The sequence below is a fragment of the Vidua macroura genome, chromosome 4, assembly GCF_024509145.1.
Source record: "Vidua macroura isolate BioBank_ID:100142 chromosome 4, ASM2450914v1, whole genome shotgun sequence".
NCBI classification, from domain to species: Eukaryota; Metazoa; Chordata; class Aves; order Passeriformes; family Viduidae; genus Vidua; species Vidua macroura.
Window position 1 is genome coordinate 55,678,052 of NC_071574.1, and position 23,030 is coordinate 55,701,081.

Sequence of the window (23,030 nt, forward strand, 5' to 3'; positions counted from 1 at the left end):
TATCCTTCTAACCAACAGAGCAAACTTTCATCTGCTTATATGTATTTGAACACTATGTCGAAACACTGGAACGGGATAAAAAGAAGGAAAAAAGAGGAATACCGGCACAATCGTGCGCTTATCGCTTTAGGTGAGCGCCCTCTTGTGATAAAGACCAGGAGGAGCAGCTGCCCCGCGACATCCCGCAACGCAGGTGACTGCGGACACCGCCAACGGGAGAGTTTAACTTGTAGAGCTCTCTTCTACTCAAAGGGCTAAGAAACTGTGTTAATTATAGTACGGGCTAACAATTCAAACTGGTGTGTAAGATTACTCTGTCAAAACGCTCAAAAGAGCCTAATCAGGCTAACTAAACTTACAGAAGCGGGACGGTCGCTCCGTACACGTCACACGCTAATTAGCCGTCTGAGCTTAAAACTATAAAACAGAAGAATCGGATAAGATTTCATAAACAGATTCAGTTGACCAGATACGGGCTGGTAATAATTAAACATTGGAACAAACACCCCGCGTATTTAACGCGCCTCTTCGATTGTTTTATACTCCCTACGAGTTATTCCAAGAAGGCAAATGGAAACCTGCCGGTCCCCGAGGCCGCCGGGGGGCAAAGGACAGCGACGGCGGCCGTCTGCCCGTGCTCCAGGGAAGCTTCCACCTGCTGATGCTTTACTGGCAGTTCCTAGCTAAGGTGCAAAACCTGGCCCAGATGTCCTGCTGGTGTAACTGTTTTTCCCCAGGTTGTGTGAAAAAAAAAAAAAAAAAAAAGGTCATGTTGGGTAATATGTCTTTGTCCGTGTTATGCAGTTTTGGGCTACGCCTGCAGCCCTAGCAGGCTGCTCCTAGTCCCTGAGGATCGTCCCACAGGCACCTGTGCCCCCGGACACGTCCAGAAGAGAAGAGAACGTCCTCACCCTGGCGGAGCAGCGGGGAGGTACGCGGCTGCTCCCAACAGCCTAATGCTAAACTCTGCGGGCAGGGAAAACCAGCCCACGAACAGGCTCTCGCCAGCCCAGCAGTCTGGGCTCTGACGAGCTGCCTCTCACAGCGGGACACCGCCTGTGACACACCCCAAGCTCGGACCCGGTCCCCTGCGGCCCCGCACCTGCACCGGGGGCGGCCCAGCTCCGCCCAGCGGCCGGGAAGGGCCGGGCGGGGACGGCCCCGCGGAGCGCTGCCCGCTGCGCGGATCTGGCGGCGGGGCGGGGCCCCGGAGCTGCACGGCGCGGCGTGCGCCGCACCGCCCCCGCCCGCCCCTTCCCGGCGGGAAGTGCCCGGCTCGCACAGGCCCGCTCGGCGCGGAGGTGGAGCGGCGGCGGCGGCGCCGGGAGCGCCGCGGCCATGAACGCGGAGAACCAGGGCTGCAGCGAGCGGCTGGTGACGGCGGCCTATGTGCGCCAGGGGGCGCAGGGCCGCCGCGCGCACGAGCTGCGCCTGCGGGCGCTGCTGGAGCAGGTAATGGCGCCGCCGCCCCCCGCCCTGCGCACCGGGGCCCGAGCGGGGCACAGCCGCCCCGAGCAGCATCGAGGAGCCCGGTCTCTGCGCACCGCCGTCCTTACTGGGGTAGAGCTGACCCCACACCCCCCCCCGCCCTTCACGCACCGGGGTTCGAGAGGGTAGAGCGGCCCCGAGCCGCCCGCCGGCTCTCCGAGCAACCGGGTTGGGCGGAGAAGCCTGCCCCCGGCCCGGGCAGGGCCGCGGCGGTCCCGCGCAGCCCCGTGAGCGCGCAGGCCGGCCGGGGCTCACGGACTCTGCCCTCTGGCAGCGCGCCGCCGCGGCGTCCGGCCGGTGGCTCGGGAGAGCCGCTGCCGTGGCGGCAGGGACCTGGCGGAGCCCCAGAGTCAAAGGCCGCGTTTGGGAGGAGGAGAAAATTACTGCCCTGGGTTGTGCATTTGCCGAGAACAGTTTGCATTTGCAGCGAACAGTTAAAAAATGTTTAAAAACAGTAAGATATTAGCACATCGTTGCACGAAGTAAAAAGCGATACTTGTAAGGTGCCAAAACAATTCATTTCATTGTCTTCAGCGTATAGAAATCATTGTCAATGAATTAGCAAATATTTCAGTTCTTGAGCATCCTCAGTCATGTCATCTACTGTTTCAAACTTAACTTTGGTACCACACTTCAGAAACTAATTTGATGTACTGAATTGGCTGTTTTGTTACTGGGGCACGTAAAAAAGCCTCTGGACTTATAAAAAATCTTCGTGGTTTTATGGGTCCCTGCTTGGAGAATCTTGTCTGCAATTTGCAAAGATGGGTGCAGTTGTTTATTCAGTAAAGAGTACAAGAAAGAGCATGTTTCTGGTTGCAAGTTTTGACATATTTTGTTTCCTTCCCTTTTAGATAACAACTGGAAAGGAAAATGTGTGGATAGGAAGATGTATTACATTAAAACTGTGTTTCCCTTCTGCTCGTGGTTTTGGTTCTTTAATATCTGAATATCTTCCCTTTTGTGCAGTTTTCGCTATTGAGTTCTTGTAGTCATACATCATGTCTAGAGAACACATCAAATAATCTGTAGTCTTTCTGGGAGTAATTAACATGTATGCCCTGCAGTGGTTTTGTGTGTACCATAGAGAACACTTGAAGGTAAAAAATATCCTGATTGTTTTAACGTCGGGATGTGCTAATGGATTGTATTTAACACATGGAAAAATCATTATTTAACTTTTCTCTGAATGCAGCTTCATAACATTAGATAGTATAAAAGAATAATGAAAATGCAAACTGCTGCTTAGCATGAGAAAGAAGGGTAACAATAATCAAACAAGTTGCATATAGTTGTGTTCATTTTTAATTTCCAAATTTTGTATTTATATTATTATTAAGGGGAAATGTCCTGAAGATGGATGGGATGAAAGCACCATTGAATTGTTTCTTCATGAACTTGCTATAATGGATAGCAATAACTTCCTGGGCAACTGTGGTGTTGGTGAGAGGGAAGGAAGAGTGGCTTCAGGTCTTGTTGCCCGAAGGCATTACAGGTACAAATTATTGACTATTTTGAATTATTCAGGTTTATTATTAATGTTTTCCAATGGCTTTTATTGTGGTTTTGTTTATCTAAGACCTTGATAGCATTTGAGAAAAATAATATAATGTGATAATTGAATTGATGCAGCTTTCTATATTAAATTTTCATTAATAACTCTATAGAAAGTCTTGAATGAAGCAAAAATGTTTTGTCAGGATTATGTCCTGTACACTGAATTTGTAGAAGCTGAAGTTGTCCTCTACAAGGGAAGCAGAGATCTTACTGTTTTAAAATAATCTATGCATTACATGCCTTTTATAACAAGGTGCAGCTTTTTATCTCTATATTGTTAAAAACTACTGTACATTGTAGTTGCACGATATTGAATGCTGTCAGTGAGTATCTATTTGTATTTTTTCTATCTGTTAATAGCTTTATAATGTGATTAGTTGATAAGCAGATGAAACCCGAGTCCATCTATAATGGATTTCATATGATGTAAGATCTCTAAAGACAAAAAGAGCTTTTATTAGCTTGTAGCCCTTCTAACACCTACTTTATGGGTATGTTGGATTCTATAATTTTAGAGGCTCTGCATTAATTTCCTTATAATGAATTTTTTTGTATGTGTGTGTTGAGTTCTCTGCTGAGTACCTTGCTGTGATGTTTTATCCAACAGGAGCGAAACAAAGTAGAAGTTCCAGGATGTTTCTCCTTGAAAGATAAGCACAAAAACATATTAGAGGCCAGAAATTTAGTAAGGTTTACCATATGGAGGTTGAGTTATTTAGGCTTAATGTCTTTCATATACCGTACACTACTATGATAATTCATGAAGCAATCCAGTGATACATCAGTTTGGGTTTTTTTAGTTTTGTGTACAGCTCTCTAGGCTAGGATATGCATGGTAGGGGAAGATATCTGAGGAAGTTCTGCTTTTGGACAGTGCTGGAGAAAGCATGCCTGGCTTCTGGCCAGAGGGAGCCTGAAATGGTGTTCACTACTGTTGTTCCAATTCAGCTCTGTCACCTGGCAACTCGCTTCTCCTGTCAGTGCCAACAATAGCAAGGTGTTCTCCCCTCCACTTAGTTCTGCAATAAGTTTTACAGGTGACTTTGGGAGTGATTGAGGCAGTGGGAGATGGTTTTCAAACTGTCTTTCCTTTTAGCTTAATAAAGGGGCAGGATCCCTCCTTAGGGGGAGGATTACTTCTTAGGAAGCAGTACATAAGTGCACAAAATAAAAAGTACTGATATGAGACAGCTATTAAGAACACAGCAGGAATGAGGGAAGAAAATATTTTAGGTGGAGTATTATATTTAAGTTTCAATTAATTATCCAGTGTTTGTTGATTTCAACTTAGAACTTGAAACAGGAAAATAAATTTAAGCTGTAAAACGATGCTCCAAGAAGTTCTGAATATCATATACTCATTGGACTGCATTTTATTCTGTTGCCAGTGCAAAAAAGGAATTAAAGCCATAAGTATGTGTATACTGTTACTAGCTTACTTGAGCAGCTGCTGCATTTCAGCCATGGGTAAATTCGTTCTGCGAGCTTGTATTTTACAAATTACTTCGGGATCCTCCACTCCTGAACTAAATAATGTTCAATATTTACAAACACAGTTTATAACAATAATTTATAAACAGAATGCAGAGAGACATAGTATTCCATGATAGAGAACATTGAATAGCAAAATGATAGATGAAGTGAAGATGTACAAGATGGGCAAAGCAATACGTATATCCATGTATATCACTTTGTATATATTATTTCCTTGCCTTGTGGAGATGAAGCATTTGTTGAGGGAGTATCTATAATACCACTATGCCTATGCTACGCTATAGACAGCTCATTTTTGTTTTCCTTGGTTGTGTGTCTGAACATGTCAGCATTTATAATGCTATTTTGACAAACAGCAAGAAGTGCTGAGGTGCACTTAAAAGAAAAGCTGCCAGATGCTAAAGGTGTTGCTGCTGTGCATCTTCTCAAAGTTTTTACTTGCATGTAGAAACATTGTTAATCTACTGTTTTAAAAAAACCCCAAAATTTCATACAAATATGTGTAGTTAGTTAAAATGGAATTGATTGTGGCAGATATTGATGTTCCATTGCAACAATTGTCTATCAAGTTAAATTCTCTTCAGTCAGCAAGCTTTATCGCTTTGCAACGTGAAAATCTTGATGTGTGTTTTCAACTTCTTTTGTTTAGGTTGATCCATGGAATTGGAAGGTCAGGTGATATTTCTGCAGTACAGCCTAAAGCTGCAGGTTCAAGCCTTTTGAACAAACTTACTAATTCAGTAGTACTGGATGTTATAAAACTGGCAGGTAGGTGTAAATTTGAAAAATCTCACTTGTTTGTGAGGATACATCATGGATTCCTCATGTTAATTTCTGACTTGCTTTTTACATGCAGGTGTCCGGACAGTGACCAGTTGCTTCGTTGTTCCTATGGCAACAGGCATGAGTCTAACTCTGTGTTTTTTAACATTGAGGCACAAGAGACCAAAGGCAAAATACATTATCTGGCCACGTATAGACCAGAAATCTTGCTTTAAATCAATGATAACTGCAGGTAAGAAGGTAACTGATTGATGACACGGTGTGTGTTCTTCCAACAGACATGAAACTTCCATCTATCAGACTGATCAATTCATATCCTTGTAGTAAGATACAAAAAAGGCCTAATGCATGGTAGTTCTGCTTTATTTGTACACTCCTGATTTCTAGCATGCAGTTAAAACATGCATGCTGTCTTCCTAATGCCTTGCACAATGCACAATGCAGGTGTGTACAGTGGTACAGAGGTGTATAAAGGAGTCAAGTGAGAACACAATACTAAGGAAGTTACAGTTCGCCCTCAGAGTAAGATGCCTAATTTGCTGTCCTTAGAGTTATGGAAAACCAAAGCTCATGGGTCAAATTTCTCTCTCAAATTTATGCAAAAACTTGTGTCCTAGGAATTGTGATCAGAAGGTGACAATCTGTGTGGTTTGCACAGTCTTTTCTGTTAGAATCTGTTGAAACAATAGTAGCATGATGTGTTTTTCAAATGTATACTGGAACTAAACCCCCACAGTCAGAGATTTGTTGAGTTACATTCAGTTCTTGCTTTTTTTGGTCAGGTTTTGAGCCTGTGGTGATAGAAAATGTATTAGAAGGTGATGAGCTACGGACAGACCTCAAAGCAGTGGAGGCCAAAATCAAGGCTCTTGGTGCTGAAAATATTCTTTGTGTGCATTCTACAACATCTTGCTTTGCTCCAAGGGTACCTGATAGGTAAGCAGTCTTTGTAAGAAGTGTGTTATTTGTTACTGTTAAAACAAATAAATATCCTCCCCACCTCCCAACAACAACCCAACCAACACCTCCATGTTTTGACCATCCATCTTCCTAAAATTGCTTCTTCCAACAATTAGTAAAGGTTCTTTAATCCCCATCCAGAAAAGTATATTAAAAAAGAGAGAATTAGACAGAAGATTTTTTTTCTGTTATGTAAGTGAGGTTAATGTTGCTCTTGTGAAATTCATGTTGTTTTGCTAGTGGTTTTTGTAAAATTTCATGGAAGAAGTAAAAGTAGATTCTCGCGGAAACATAATCCAGGAAATGTAGCTCCATAGCTAATGCCATTTTTTTTTATGTTACTGTTGCTTTTTCTACTCTTCTCCACAAGCATAGGAAAGAAATGTTATTGACTCTAAAATGTGGCAAGTAAAAATATATTTTACTCTCCTCTCCTACCTTAAAAAAACCCCTGGTATTTATCATAGGTTAACCTAGTTGCTAGAGGGAAAGATGGGAGTTAAAACCATATAATTCTGTCAGAATACTATGAACATTGCTTGAAGTTGACTTGCAGATTTATTGGCTAACTTAAATCACAGCTATCAAAACTGAATGGTTGTTTTATAGCTTGGGTAAATGAATCTTCTCCTTATCTGCTTCCTCTTTTTGACATGCTGCTATTGTTTTGTCCTCTACAACTAAGAGATGAATTATTAGGTAGTGGCACTATGTTATAATATACCACAGATATAGGAAGATTTGAATGTACTTTCTGTTTAAAAGAAACTGTCAACTGTTGAAGGCCATAACCTTCATCTTCCTATGGGAAGGAAAACCCTGACAGCATTTCTGGAGGGTGCAATTTTAAATGTCTGTTTTTAAATATCTGCATTTGTAAGGCTTTATATTTAGTTGTGGTGGTCGTGTTTTAAAATTTTTAGTAGTTTTATGGCTGCCTTACCTATGGCTTTCCTTTGAAGTACTGTTTAACTCTATGGGAGTAATTCTCTAGTGTATAAACCCTCTTTCTCAGAATTCCACCTGCTGTTGCTGTAAGGTTTTTGTAAAACTACTATATTTAAGGGAACCAAAGAGTAAGTGTCCTTTTCAGTTGGTCTGTGTACTTAGCAGAATTCTGTAACTTTTTACTTTCAGTAGTAGAAAAAAGAACAAAGATTTCTTTTCATGAACTTTAACAAACAGGAGAGAAAGAAAGGAAGTTTAAACTGGGAAATACTTCTGTATTTGTGATTATTAAGAACTTTGGTAGCCAACTTACATTAATGCTTTATTTTTATGATATGATTAGTAGCACTTTCAAAGCTGCATTCTAGACCTTGGAAGCAGGTGCAGGTACATACAGGTGCTGTGCATCATTTGCTTCCCTTGCATACTAACACATTCTCTTCAAACATTCTCATTCTGTATTGCAAAATGGATCTAATTGTTCAATAGAATATTTTTAGGGAAAAAAGACTTTTCTGTTTTCAGTACTTGTAGAAGATAGGTTATTGCTCCTTTAATTTTCAGAAGGTGAGAAAGGTGAACATACATAGCTGTACACCCTCTGTGTTTCTAGTTGGGTGAAATTCTCTGCCTGCACTTGACAAGAAGCATGTAAGAGGGAAACTCTGTTCCTTTGAGTCTCTCTGGAGGGTGAGGAATGTGTCTGATTAAGAGCCAGCAGATCAGAAGGCAAAAACTTTGCCCTGCATAATATGTTTCCTCAAGTATTCTATTAATGAGGGGAAGCCACATGAGGAGCAGCTGAGGTCCCTTGGTCTGTTCACTCTGGAGAAGAGGAGACCAAGTGGAGGCCTCATTGCAGTTACAACTTCCTTGTGAGGGAAAGAGGAGGGGAGGCACTGATTTTTTTAAAGATAATGTTGTCTTTTTCATCATTTTAAATTATTTTATATTGCCTAATTTTTTCAAATAGGTTATATTTCTAAAATAGATTCAAAAGTTTGGGGAAAATCATGAGTAATTTTTTTAAAAATATAGCATGATTGGAGTGCTTCAGAAGAGAGTACTGCATATAAGTATGTTTAAAATGCCAGAGGATCTTACTTAAAATGATCAGTGTGGTCAGATAAATCTTAATTTGCCTGATTAATCAATCCAGGTTGAGCTCACTGTGATTTTAGGGGGTTCTAAAAGCAAGTGAAGACTAAACAGCTGAACAAATTTTAGTTTTGTTGATGTCCATATTCAGACATTGTAGGGCTCTCCATTCCTTTAAAGAATTTATTTTCTCTTAATCGGTTTATCTGAAGCATGCAAGTGAGATTCCAGCCAAAGGATGAAAATACTAATTCTCTGAGATAAACAGAAACCTGTAAAAACTTCCTGTTATAGGATGCTTTTGATTCCCAAGACATTCTTGAAACTACTTGAGACTGTTTTCACATTGAATATTAAAGAAAATTTTTTAAATTAATAAAAAGCTATGTTAGTTAATAGTAAAGGAACAACAACAACAACAAGCTTGTATCTAAAGCTTAATAGTTTGGGATATATTAACTGGTGTCCAGATAAAACTGAAAGTGAAGCAAGAAAAATGTCAGACTAGATCAACAATTTGCAATATATGTAAAAGCCAATAGAATTTTCATCTTAACTTTATAGCTTAAGATGACAAATACTGCCTTGAGGAACTAATCAAAAAAGCTACTTTTCTCATTCTGACTTCCTTGTAGACCTGTTAATGGTCTGTCTTGTAAGATGAGCTACAGTAATCAATGCTTCTCTAAATTTCAATTTTATGCTCACAGGCTGGAGGAGCTGGCTGTAATTTGTTCTAATTATGACATTCCACATATTGTCAACAATGCATATGGAGTTCAGTCTTCAAAATGTATGCATCTTATCCAGCAGGTAGGAGCTGTGTATTTCCAATAATATTTTTTAGCAAGTATAAGTAAATTTGTGATTCTAGGCAACCTAGGAAATTTTATCAGATGCTTCTTAGCTTTGAGAGTAATCCCATGCATATCTGATATTTGAACAATTTTCTGGGAAAGCACAACAGATAGAAATAGAATTTAAGCTTAATAGTTATTTCTATTATGTGCTTTCTATGTAACCCTAAATTTATTTAGTTTGTGTGTATGTTCATATGTCTTTATAATGGAAAAATATCCTTAATAAGCTTTCTTAAAATATTTCCTAAAGTTGTTGACTAAAAGTAATAGATCATACTTGAATGGAAATTAAGCCTTCAACACAATGAGTTACAGATTTTTAATTGAAGCTACAGAATTCTACAGAAGCATTTGATAGATGTTGTTGCTGTTAAAATATTGTTGGCACAGAGAATGGCTGAGGAAACTGGTTTAAGTTCAATGTTATGTTCAAAAAAGTTTAATTTCTGTTGCTGTTTAGTTTGAAGAGGATATTGCTTGATATCTAACATCAGTCATGAAACAGAATTCTTGCATTTTTCCTCATTGTATTGTATGTGCATCGATCTTCAATATTCTGTTTTCTGTTACCTATTCAAAAGAATAGGGGGTTATATTTTAATAGGATCCAGATGATCCTGAACTATTAGTAATGTAAAATATGCTGGTTTGTTTTTTTTTTTTTTTCTGATTGCTGAGACATTACTAGCAGGACACAGACCAGCTTAATGTACAATTGTGAAAGAACATCATGTTGGCATTTCTAAATCTTGAAAGACTGAGGGAACTTATGAAATAGAAAATGGTATATGCTTTATTTGTAATGTACTTAGTACATGTTTCAACTTGAGCAAGTTAAATACAATAATGAGAAACGAACATGAATGAGGCTGTGGAAGTGCTGGGTTTTGCTGTATGAAATGTTCTAATGATAAACATTTCAGACTATAATACAAATATAATTTTTACTGTGTTTGTTTCTGTGTTTTTCTAGACTCAGTAAGTTGCTTGTTCCCTGCTTATGCAAATGTATACATTTGAGCTCTGAATTTTTTTACTTTTTTTTACAAAATTTATTATTTGTGCTAGAAAAATTTCTGTTTATAAGATAGTTATTAATGAATACTTAGGAATATGTACATGCTGAGCGCAGTGTGAATACAACCTGCAAGAATACCACAGGAAAAACCTTTTGAGACCATTTAATGTTGTGCTTTTCCTCTGGTATTCTCCTGTCAATTAAATCAAATGGTAGCTGCTGGCATTCATGTTCCCAACAAAAAGCTGACAAACTTGGAGTGTTCTTCCTGTCTCCTGTGCATTAAGCTATCAAAACATAGAACTAATAAATGAGGTTTAGTTGGCCCTGCTTTTTTTCCGTCTGTTTGCCATAGGTATTAATTCTGTTTCTACTTCTTACATTTTGTATATAGTTTTAAAAATATGTGTATTTTCATGTACTTTGATATGTATGGGGTTTTACTTTTCAGGTTCTTTTATGCTGCATACTTTTTAATTGTACAGTTCACAGATACATGCCACTCAAATTGAAGGTGTACTGCAGAATCTACATTTTTTTCCTTGGAAAATATGAGTGCTTTGGTGTAAGGATGTGGGGGATATCTACTATAAGAAATTACTTGAATCTTGATTTTGAAAGCAGCCTTAGAAGAAGGAGTGCTGTAATAAGCCAGTTTGTTTAATGCAAATTTATATATGTATTGAAAAAAGCTTTGTTAATGAAGCATTAACTCATAGCCTTTTATTGTGAGAGTTGTAAAAAGTGTTCAGGATGGAACAATTTTAACTGTATAATTCCCATTAAATTTTGAGGGGTTTCTTTTTGATTGTTGCTGAAATGGAGCCACACTTAGACTTGCAGGAACTAAAATCGATATTTTAAATCACAGCAAAATGGGAATTTGTAAGGTACTATGTTAGGCAGACAATGGTACTAATAGTAAGCAGTGCTAAAAGAGGTAATACCATGATTTTTATGTTTTGATCACAAATGCAGTATCGGAAAGTTCCAGGAATTATGTTTATTTTAGCTACACTTTTATATAATTATGATGCTATCACATTTCCCTTTTTTTCTATTTTATGCTGTGAATTTTATTTTTTTGTCCTTTTTGATAAAGGGTGCTCGAGTTGGCAGAATAGATGCTTTTGTTCAGAGCTTGGACAAAAATTTTATGGTGCCAGTAGGTGGTGCTATCATTGCTGGCTTCAACGAGTCCTTCATTCAGGAGATCAGCAAAATGTATCCAGGTAACTAGTTCATGGGCTGATTTCAGCCATACAGAATAGCTGTAGAAAACTTGATTATCAGCTTTCTTTCACATAAAATTTATTTTTGCCACTTTAATCTGTATATTGTTTTTTTTTTTTTTTCAGGAAGAGCATCTGCGTCTCCTTCTTTAGATGTCCTCATTACACTTCTGTCTCTGGGAACCAGTGGCTACAAAAAGTTACTGAAAGAGAGAAAGGTAAGCTTTTTGGCAAGCAGTATTTTCTTGAAGTCAGCTGTTAACAAAGTCTTGTTGCAAAACTGCTTTGTGTGGTAAATCCAGTTTCTGTTTGGAAAGCCATTGAACTTAATTCTGAGCTCAGAGCTCTGAATCTGGGAATTCAGGATGATAGAATTACTTCTTGTCTAAATGGTGCTCATTAGTAAGCATGATTTCCATGTTGTTGTTGTTTGTTCAAACTGGGAGGCTAAACAGAGGGCCTGTACTGTCTTGTACAGTATTCATATTTGTCCTTCCTAAATGTGACTAATATAGTAGAATTTTGTCCACAAAAGCTTAAATGGAGAAATACTATACTGTTCTGTCATGGTCACACTGCTTCCAGGACAGGAGATTGGACACCCAGAGTAACCCAGGGTCTGTGCTCTTCCTCTTTTGTCCCTATTATGCCTTTGTGCTATGATAGTGCTTAATTAAATGATTGCGTGCCACATTCTCTGGAGTATCACAGCTTCTGGTTGGGTTATAAATACTGTGCATTGCCACAAAAAGAGAAGAATATTGTCATTTTAGTTATTCATCTAGACATACAGCTAAGTTTCTTCTCTGCTTTTCACAGACTATGGGTTTTAAGTTGGGTATAATTGCACTGTACAAAAATCCAGTGCATGTCACATTGGAAATTGTATATCTTGAGTTATCCTTAATTCTGGAATTAATACATATATGATTTTTCCCTCTTTATATAATAATGCAGAAAATTCTTTTTATAGAGGCTTCATACAAGGAAATGCTGTGAATTAAGTACTATTAAATTAATAATTTTTAAGCTGTGCATTATCTGTTTCATTATTTTATTTGAAAAATATGTTCCAATTGTTTTCTGCTGCCAGTTCACTGCTGTCTCTGATTATGTGGCAGAGCAGTAGTTCTGGATGTTGTGACTTATTTCTAGCTGCTTATAGAGGCATCCATAAACTCTGTACTGGAACTGAGGTCCCATAGGAATAGATAGACTATAGAAAACCAACTTAGTGGCCTTACAATGACTAAGAAGTGATCTGTGCAAGTAAAGTGAAAACAGCTTGTGGAACACTGAAAGCAGTTCCTTTTGCCTCTACTGCAACATTTTATTCTGGACTGTTGTATGTATTGCAGTTTGTTTTGTGTCTTCATTAAAAGCAAGTTGTATTTTTTCCCCTTTACTCTTATGTCCAGAAGAATCTCAAGTGAATGTATTGTTTTCTTTTCTACAAAGCTGATTTTGTTGTTAGATTTCTACCAGTAGCTGGTGTATAAAGGACATGAGAAATATTGTCCAAGTCATAAATAATAATTCTTTCATAAATATCTTAATGAATAGCTGTATATGCTGAGTCATTTAATTTTCTTGGAAGTAGAATTCTAAAGTGAATACAGTATTGTATTTTTACAACTTCAGGTCTTTTTATTTCAAATGTGAATATATTCTATAAACAGAACCTTATATATCGCATAAATATGTTTCTTTTATTGGATTTGCTATAGAAAGAGAAACATTTTTGCTTAAATCTGTTTGTTCCTGAATTGTAGAAGTGCAATAGTGGTAGTTTATTGCCTGTGCTCTGAGGAAGCAGAGGCAGAGCTATTAAGCTTCCAGCAGGAACTATTTATAGCTTGACATTGAGTACTCCTTTCTATATTGGTGCAGCTGCACCTACTCACACAAAAAAAAAAAAAATCGGCTATAAAAAACTTCAGGTATATTTTTTTTCTTTCTCTTTTTACCTGATCCTCATTCACATGGGTGTTACTTCAGGTTATTTGAGCTTAGGCCAGAAAGACCAGAGTATTACTGAGAAGAGATTAGTCTTGCACAAACAAGGAACAAAATAATCTGCCCAGTTTTTCTTTTACACAGATTAGCTATTTAATTCAGAAAGGGAAGAGATTATCTGAGGGAGAGGAGCATGTACATGGAGTGAGATTTTTTTGACAAGCTGGGAGTTGTGGAGTGTGCAATTGTCCAGGAGTGTGAGATTAGATGTAGTGCAATGAAGTAGTACTGGCTTTTCAGAATTCCTTTTTATAGGTTTATGTGATGGCTGTAACAGTGGTTTTCTGATCTCAGTAGGCAATTCTAGGTCCTTTTGCAGGTCCTTTTTTCCTTTTTGCAGATAACAGTTGGTCCACAGTCAAATTTGTTAATATCTTTGCTTTTAAACAACTTTACGTAAAGGTTGTGTTTTTATAGCATCTTTTCATGCCTCAGTACAGGTTATGTTATGGCCTGTATTTTACATTTCTAGGTCATAAAAGTTGCTATTTTCCTATATGTATGTGTGTGTCTAAACCAGGCCACATGAGGTAAATATAGTTGTTGCACTGTGTAATGGCATAAACAGACTTCCTTATCATCTCAAATTTCATGGAGAGCAAGAACCCTGCATTCAGTATTTACATTCAGAACCCTACAGGCCAGGTTTAATACCTGCTATTATCCAATATGGTCCTTCTAATCCACTTAAATAATTATGATACCGGTATTATTGAAGAGGTGATGGTTTTGTTTACAGCAGTTATGGATTTCCTCATTAGACTTAACAATCAAGATAATTCTCATTTTCTTAAATGCATTTCTGTGTTACTGTGGGATGTGATAGAGCTTTTTATATTGGTATTCATCTATCTGCATACTTTGAGAGTAAAACTGGAGTTATTTTTATGTCCTTATGGAGTATGTATCTAAAATATTTTAAATCATACAGAGTGGGAGGAAATTGTTTGGGTTTTACAATTCAGTATAATACTGGGCTTATGTTTCATGAGTTATCATTGATGTAGTTGTCCTGATTGGAATAAATTATTTGTACAGTTCAGTGTGAGTTTATATTGCTGCTCTACTTACAATGGAAGAAGAGGAAAGCCATTTAATGAGGGATATTAAAAATGTTAAAAAATCAGCTATTCGCAAAGGAAGATAGAAGTTTGTTACTCCTCTTTTTTTTTTTTTTTCCTAGCTTGTTACACTGTAGCATGTCAAATTTGAGACTATTGGAAGATTTTCCTCATGCGAAGTATATGTAACTATAGTCAAACTTTAGAGTAGCTGGAGGCAAATTAGTTTAAATGAACTATTTTAAATGGTGTGTAATTAAACAAGTGCCAAGCATGAATGGAAATTTCAGAGAAGCCTCCATACTTACAACCTGTGTTGAAGTGTGGGTCACAGAGCCTTGAACTCAAGGTCTCACAAGTGCTGAAGAGAAAATGTGTTGATTGCTGTTGTTAAGAAAGACCTTTAAAAAAATGTGAATGTTAGTGTTACCAAATCAGATTGGCAAGGCTTACTGGGCACTTTCTGTTAGATACTGATGATATAAAGATTTCAAGGTTCTGTAATTAATTTCATGTTTTTAAAACTTTCTAGTGTAAATCCATAACAGAATTCTTGCAGTGGAACAGAATCTGCCTAGGAGGGTGTATAGTATATGCAGGTGTCACACACATGCACATATAGTTTGTCATGTGTTTGGCTGCATTTCAGGAAACTGAGCCTCCTTCTGGGCTCTCATCTGCTGGCGGGTCTCCATGCTCAGCACTGCAGCTCCTCTGCTGGGTGGCATGGTGCACCAAGTGCTCTGGTCAGATCACAGCTCAGAAGCAGCTGGTCCTCCTGAGGCACGAAGCAGAAGAGGCTGTGATGGCTGCATTATAAAACAGCTGCTGCTGCAAAGTAAGGTGGGAGCAGATCTGTCTCAGGCAAGCATAGGAGATCTGTCAGTCTGTGTGGATGGTGAAGAGGCTGTAAAATGACTCCTGCACAGTGTCCTCTTCACACCATACACAGCTCTGTGACTGTTCCCTGAGGACAGCTCGTCTTTTCAGATGAGAGTGACACAGGAAGGAAGGCAGAGTGTTACAGACTCAGAGTGTAAGCAAGCTGGGTGGTTAGAGCCAGCTAGGATAGTTTCAACTCTGCACAAAAACTTTTTTGGCCTTCATCAGTTGCCTCTTTGTCAGCTGGTATGGGACTGATGGTTTATTCAGTACCTTCATCTTCTTTTTCTCTGGCTTTTTCCTTACTTGTCTCCCTCTTGTTATTTTCATTTGCAAGAGCAGCGCCTATCACAATGGAGCAACAAATGAAGAGTCACCCATATTAGTGGAGGTTCTATTAAAAATAGTTTTTTAGTGTAAATATAGTATGATTCCAATATTTTTAATATTGCTACAACACTTCTTGAAAAAATATTTGTATATGTATGTGAAAGTAGACTGTTTCATGCAAACAATTGAGTTATTTGGTCTATTTGATGCAGACAGTGTTGTTGACTTGTTCTTTGTTTTTTAAGGTGTTTTGTTGGCTTAGGTGCTCAAAGAACCAGAAGTGAAAGACACTTCCACATAGTTTAGAATTCATTTGTCTAGCCTAATGAGGTTTTGTGATAAGTTTCTAAGGTAAAGGAGTGAATTAAATAATGAAACTTAACTGACATTTAGTGCTTGAGTTGTTCCATGTAACTTCAGCATAATATTTGGCTTCTTTGGAGAAAATTTGAGTGCCTGCTACAGAAAATCTATTATGTAAGAGCTCAGTTATATATAATTGCTTAGGGTGCTTCTAAATTTTCCATGTAAGAGAAGTGTTTTATAATGGAGGTTGGTTATAGATTTGACCTCACAAAAATATTGCTTTAATCCTGGTTTTTTTGGAAAGGCAGTTAATCTATTTTGCAACAAACTTCTGAAACTATAAAATATCTAGAGGGTTTCCAATGGAAAGATGCAAAATAAGTGTTGTTCATAAAAACAGGAACCTTTGAATTTGTGTTCATGTAGCTTTAGTCAAACTGATCAGTCAAACTGATACATGCTTGGATTTTTTTGCCATCTTTCCATTCTCCTTTGTTTTAATGAATTCCTATATATGTAAAGGCTCATCTAGTAACGTAATTCCATTGAATAGATTTAATTAAATTTAATATGTTTATGTAGTGGGTAACTTTTTATAGCAATTTTCAGTAATACTTCCAGTATTCCTTTCATCAGTCCTTTCGGTAATATTATAAGAGATGTATCAGGGAATTTCCTAGATACAACACACAAAAATTATTTGGAAATTGGTCTTGTTCCAGTATATTTTTTCTCAGTACTAATTTCACCAATAATATCTCCACAGTAGGCACAATTTATGTGTATTTCTACAATATTTTGCTTCAGTTTTAGAAGTAAATGGCCAGCAGAGGAAGCACAAATTAATTCATGATTTGTATTCCAAAATAAATACTAATAAAAGGGCTAGTATATTAGTGATGTTTATTATGGAAATTAACAAATTAATAATGTGCTTATATACCGTGAGGGACCAGAGGAAAGGCAGTAGTGTCTGAACATTTGAAACACAGATATTTTTCAGCTTCTGTGAGTGAACTGTAGATAAACTGAACTAAAACCATAAAACCACATGATTTACAAGAAATAAGAATGGTTTTTCACAGATTTCAAGTTCTGATAATTAAACATAGATACCTCCCAAATTTCTGGGTTTTTTTTCAAGTATTACAGAAGCTTTGTGTTTCTGTGGATAATTGTATCAACGGCCTAATTCATCTAGACATTAAGAGGGCACTTTCTCCATCTGTATTTGTTCTGTGGTATTAGGAAGTACAGGTGGGGAACTGTGTTCATTTAGTTGCTCATGAAGGGAGGCAAGGTTTCCTGCAGTGGTTCAAGAAAAGCAGCTGTAACATTCTTCTAACTTAGGTACCACAAACCTCATTTGGTTTCATAAGACCTTGGGGAGGTTCTGTTCAAAAGCATAATTTTGATCACAAGCTGTAATTTATATCTGTCAGAGTCCATAGGTCAAAGCAGGATACTGGCCTACAAACGTAAGAGGTAATTCTATTTAAAGAATGAAAAATCACTTGTCAGGTCCAGAAATTGATGAGGATGCTTAAACAGGCAGTCACACTGAAGCAGATAAGCAGGACAATTTTTATGACCTGAAAGAGGAGAAGCCTGGTGTTTAATATCTTTTAAAAAGGCTACCCAGTGTCTGTACGGTATTGCTAGTTTTTATGAGAGACTAAAGCATTAAAAAGGATGGAAAAAATGCTAAAGCTTACAATAAGAATGGTGTTTATTCTCACTCTGCCCATAAGTGTTTTGAGCTGATATCTGAAGAGGAATATATTAAACTGAGGAAGAGCATGAGCAATTATCATAGCTTACTACAGGGAATGAGGGAGGATATAAAATACAGATAAAGTAAGAGAAACAGCCTTTTATATGCAGTGTGGCTTGTACCTGTGCCAAAGTATTTATGAATCTCAGTCTTATGACACTTTCACGGTAAAGGTGCAATCCAATTAAGTGATAGCAGAAATTCAGATATTTCCATTCTTATAGTCAACTTGAACAGGAGTGAGGTCCTAGGGAAAGGACAGACTGCTCAACAGAGCTGAGTATTCAGGAGAGTGTATATTGTGTGAAACAAAATACAGTCAAATGTGTGCTTATAGCCTCTTTAAGAGACTAGATTTTTATTCTCATACTGAAAAAGAAATCTCTGCACTAGGGGGAAATGTGATTGTGTGGTACATGGTAACAAAATATACTGCTTTTAGTCTGGAATGTATTAAAGGAGAGAAGACAAAGTAAGGAGCAATTTGCCAAAACGTGGCCATCTGTAATGGTAACAGTTCACTCTTGTGAGGGGGCTAGGGCATGGGAAGGCTATTGAAAAGTAGTTTGGGGTAAGACCTGCTGTGCAGTGGGAATCTCTTCCAAGATTTTCTACCTCCCTAGGTTTCAGGGCTACAGAGAGAATGAATGCCATCCCAAGCACATATATTAGACCAGATAGAGACTTTTGTATCAGCTTGAGAGATAAGAACAGTGCTCAGGAAATGGAGCTGTTCCTTTATAGAATTATTTCAGAGAATTGTCTGATCCATTTACTTGGTACACATGAAAAGAGAATCAGCTGAACACCTGTAGGATGTAAAGGAGACATAACAGTTTTGTGAAATAGGTGCTATTTTCTCTGTTTAATAGCTAATAACAAAAATATTGCATCTTTTTTCAGGAGATGTTTTCGTATCTTTCAAGTGAACTGAAGAAGCTGGCAGATAACCACAATGAGAGACTGTTAGATACACCACATAATCCCATTTCCTTAGGTAATTGTTGGTGGTTTAACTTTTAAAAAAATCTAATATACTGTGGATTCATAATGCACTTCCACATACCATTCTTATATATTAAACATCACTACACTCTACTCAGTTGAATAATAATTCAATAAGGTTACCAAAATGGTAATCTACCATAAAAGTAGTGTAGCAATTTGGACCCATTATTTTGCTCCTGTCCAACACATTCATTTGACAGAAATTAATTCAAGCCAGGCTGAAGATGTTAGCATGTAGTAATACTTCATAAAAATTAGGTTTAAAAATAAATTGGGGTATAGTTACTCGTCATCTTAGTGTTGTAAAAGAAATTACGGAATTCCTACTCAAGGTATTTGTTTCAACCAAGAATTCTGCTGAACAGCAAAGTAATATTGCCCACTTGTGCAGAATCTGCCTACAGTCTAACCAAGGAAGTAATCGGTGACAGCTTGTGGAAAAATTAAAAATTATATGTAGTGTTTCTTTTTTTTCTTTGTATGTGAACACAAATATATGACTAGATTCTTGCTGTTGGAAAGCAACTTGTCATTTGTGGTGATTCTTTGGAGAAAAAGTAGCTTTGTAGCAGTTTTAACCTGACCTTATGTTACTTTAGCCATGTCACTGAAGACTCTAGATGAAACTAGTGATGCTGCTGTTACCCAGCTTGGATCTATGCTTTTCACAAGACAAGTTTCTGGAGCAAGGTAAGGATATTATGAATTTTTAAAATTGGGGGAGTGGGAGGGGCGTGTATTAGCATATGTTGTACAAAATCCTCTGAAGTGTTTTATACCAATTGTGTCCTGATTACAGAAGGCAGTCTAACAATAACGAGTTAGAGACTAATCACCCTTCCTCATCACTGTTATAGAGTAGTAATGTCTCCCTGCCTGAGTTAGCAGTGAGGCTTTCTATGTCTACTTTGGTATCCTAAAGAGATAATCTATGCCTATTTAATTTAGTGTCATTATTCCCTAGTATCCCTTGATTTCATGTAGTTTCCAGATGTTGTCTGATCTTACAGTATAGGTGTAAGCTACAATGGAAGATCTTTGTTTTGTTTATTGCAGCACAAATATGGTTATGCTCTATGTCAAGGGAATAAGCTTTTAATATCCTACCCAGCTTTTTGTCAAATGGAAAAAATTCTTTCTGGAAGTAATTGTGTTAAAAAATGTTAAAAATTAAAAAATCTATAACCTGAGCCAGTCTGAGCTGAATTTATTCTTAGAGACACTATTACAATGAAATGCAAGCCAAATAGTCTTTAATGATTTCGGCTTAAACCTTTTAGAAGAAGAGAATGATTTAAAATTTGTTTTGGCAGCATTCCTTAATCTGAATATTACTGCTGCCATGCTAACTTCTGCCACAGACATAATGTTATTTTTCTGTAGCAGAGCTGAATGTTTCCACGTCAGAAGGTATGCTTCATTAGCTTGGATTATTCCACTTCCTGCACAGATGAATGACAGTAAATCTATATGTACTGTGGCTAAATGCTCTTTTTAATTTGCCTGTCCTAACCTTGGCTGGTCCTGTAATTTTAACCATATTTGGCTGAAATTGTTCAGTTAAAACTTTCCAATTCATTCCCTGATGTGAAGGTTTCAGGTTTTCTCTTTTGTTACATAAGTAATTCTTTTGTATACACTGTTTGACCTGACATTTTAACAGATTTAAGTTACACTGGTGTTGTGCATCAGTGGTAGGAATAGCAACTCCCTACTTGAATAGGAACTTATGTAATTTTGTTCAACCTAGGGTACCACATAAAACGTCAAGGCATCTTTAACTGAATCGTGATTTTGTTTGTTTGTTTCAGGGTTGTTCCCTGTGGGTCTGTACAAACTGTGAATAACTACACTTTTAAAGGCTTTATGTCACATGCAAATGACTATCCTTGTGCTTACCTCAATGCTGCCTCAGCAATTGGAATTAAAAAGCAAGATGTAGATGTATTCCTAAAAAGACTTGACAAGTGTTTGAAGACTTTTAGAAAAGAAGCAAAGCAAGAAAAAAGTATAAATGAAATAAGTGATGCTAATGCAGCCACAGAACAACTTGAAGACTAGAAGATACAGATGTAGTAGCACAGGAAGATAAGGTTTTGTCTGAAGTATGTCAGGTTTGTATTGGGTTAGGACTACGCATCTGCTGTGCAGAAATTTATTCTTGATTTTATATTCTTGTTATTGAAAACAATAATAAAAATTTGGATGAAATCAGCTTTAAGAAAGTAGGTGATACTCTCTTCAAGAACAAAGGACCAGACACAAGTTTTTTTGCAGTGTATGAAAATGCACTTATTATATGCCAAAGTAAAGCTTTATGTTCACAAAGACTTACAGTTTGCCTTTCAATCTGTGTGTGGCTATTTGGACAGTGTTTACCAAATCACAGTATGCTTATTCACATGGGTTTTTTTTAACAATATTGTCTGTGACAGTGACTGAATTCCTTCCTAGGTCTTGGGGTCTCAATGCTGGGCTGACCCCAATATCGTAAAAGTCCTTGTTTCCTAGCCTGTGCAGCCAAAGAAGTCTGGAATGCGTGAGGTCGAGTTTTCAAGGTTGTTTATTTTTCCTTATCTATAACATTCTTTCTCTGACCTGCTGAGGTCTGTCTAGTAAAGAAGCCATAGCAGTCTGCCCATCCTGCCAGGCGGCATCTACATTTTGTATCAGAAATTACGTGTGTTGTATTTACAATAATGTGCCAATAACTATCACCTATGTCAGACGGCGTGTCTCTACCTTAAACCAATAGAAAAGTGTCACCATCACACCAAGACATGGAGGACAAGAAGAAGGAGAAGGCGGCTGCAACACGCCCAAATTCCTCCATCTTGTACCCCTGAATCACATTCTAAAAATCCCAGAATTCTACTTTTCCACCCTGTGTCAGTTCACCTATTACACTACTCAAATCCTTTTGGCTTGTAATTCCTCATATAGAGTTGGCAACCTCTCCCACAGGCTAAAATCCGAGCCACAAGTGTTTTTGACTTCTTGCCAAGGTTTCTGAGTCCCCTGCCAGGGTCTCGAGACAGCCAGGGCAGCCAGAGGGATGTCCTGGACTCCAGCACCTAGGTATAGACCATCCAAGCAACAGACTTCTCTGCTCTCAAAATACTTGTGAATGTGAATGTGTCACTTGTAATTTCTTTTTGAAGATTTATGCAAATGTTGGGATAGCACTTACTAAATACAGTTTTCAGACTGCATGGGTAAATGACAGAGTTGGAATAGTAATGTTTTTCTGGTGTTCTCACCTGTCATGAATTACCTAGAACTAGTCAGCCTCCAGTGGCAAAGAGGAGCCTAGAGTACCTCATATCCTGTCAGTACTCAGCTCTTGAAAACATTTGCATAGTTCAGCAGCCCAAAGAGGCTTTAGTACTGAACGTCAGGGGTTGTGAAGAGGTACAGTCATTGGGGAGTTTTGGCTTTGTTTTTTTTTTATTTTCATTCTTCTGATTAGATAGGGTGATCAGATCAAAAACTCACTGGAAAGGAGGAATGCCATGTAGGACTAATGCATCGGTTTTAAGAGCCAGTGAGACCTGAGAGTATTTTGGCATTTTTAGTCCACTGTTGTTGAAATTTATATACTTTTTTTTTAATACTATTTTTTAGTGTCTCTTGCCAGTGGCACTGTTGCTTCTGTGGATCTGTGCAGTTGCTGATTTGAATTTATTTAGAAAACAATAGATTCAGAGTCTATTCCTCAGATAAAGTTTCCATATCACTGGAGTGACAGTGCTGCAGGTTGCAAAATGTGTAGTTCTTCTTAAATGTGGTTACTACATTGTATATAGCTTCTATGTAATTTACTGTTCAAACTAAGCTTGATGTTTGAAGACATTTTCTTTGTCTGTCTGTAATGTAGTGTTGCTCTGGATACCACCATTAATGAGTTCTAAGTGTCAGGAAATGTTTTAGTTACTTTGTTGGGTGGGATCTGAGACATGTATCCTTCAGAACCCTCTGTAAATCACTTAATCAAAATAGTGGTGCTTGTGAGAAATCGTTTGTCCAGCACATTCAAATGAATTAATGCAAGAGGTCATGCTAGTATGTGGGAGTTAATAACGTGGTAATCATCATGAAGATGCTCTCACTTAATGAGGTCCATTGCATCTTCAGCTTAAGTTGAACTGCTGCTTCCACATTGTTATTGCAGGATTTACACGTTAGATTGATTAAAGCTTGTGCAGGTGCAGCTCC

General features: G+C 37.9%; 2 protein-coding genes across 3 annotated transcripts in view; one reads left to right on the plus strand and one right to left on the minus strand.

Moving 5' to 3' along the window:
* Positions 1–1,735, minus strand: part of PI4K2B (phosphatidylinositol 4-kinase type 2 beta) — a 25,236-nt gene extending 23,501 nt beyond the window's left edge. The window contains exon 1 of the mRNA XM_053976519.1: positions 1,600–1,735. The gene's annotated coding sequence lies outside the window, so the exon portion shown is untranslated. The remainder of the gene's footprint in view (positions 1–1,599) is intronic.
* On the plus strand, positions 1,277–21,164 carry SEPSECS (Sep (O-phosphoserine) tRNA:Sec (selenocysteine) tRNA synthase). 2 transcript variants are annotated; one of them, XM_053976520.1, is made up of 11 exons: positions 1,277–1,452; positions 2,829–2,983; positions 5,189–5,307; positions 5,396–5,554; positions 6,105–6,258; positions 9,039–9,141; positions 11,309–11,438; positions 11,565–11,656; positions 18,711–18,804; positions 19,415–19,505; positions 20,627–21,164. In XM_053976520.1, exons 1-11 carry the CDS (start codon positions 1,339–1,341, stop codon positions 20,874–20,876), a joined length of 1,461 nt encoding a protein of 486 aa, XP_053832495.1. In that variant the 5' UTR covers positions 1,277–1,338; the 3' UTR covers positions 20,877–21,164. The 2 variants fall into 2 exon arrangements, with proteins under 2 accessions (XP_053832495.1, XP_053832496.1); XM_053976521.1 differs by lacking the exon at positions 1,277–1,452 and adding an exon at positions 1,480–1,560.
* The last annotated feature ends 1,866 nt before the right edge of the window (positions 21,165–23,030 follow it).

Excerpts from the sequence above, each read along its gene's own strand:
- SEPSECS (XM_053976520.1), top strand. The coding sequence starts at position 1,339 with ATGAACGCGGAGAACCAGGGCTGCAGCGAGCGGCTGGTGACGGCGGCC. Across the intron at positions 2,984-5,188 it reads GTTGCCCGAAGGCATTACAG|GTTGATCCATGGAATTGGAA; the intron begins GTACAAATTATT and ends TCTTTTGTTTAG. Across the intron at positions 6,259-9,038 it reads GCTCCAAGGGTACCTGATAG|GCTGGAGGAGCTGGCTGTAA; the intron begins GTAAGCAGTCTT and ends TTATGCTCACAG.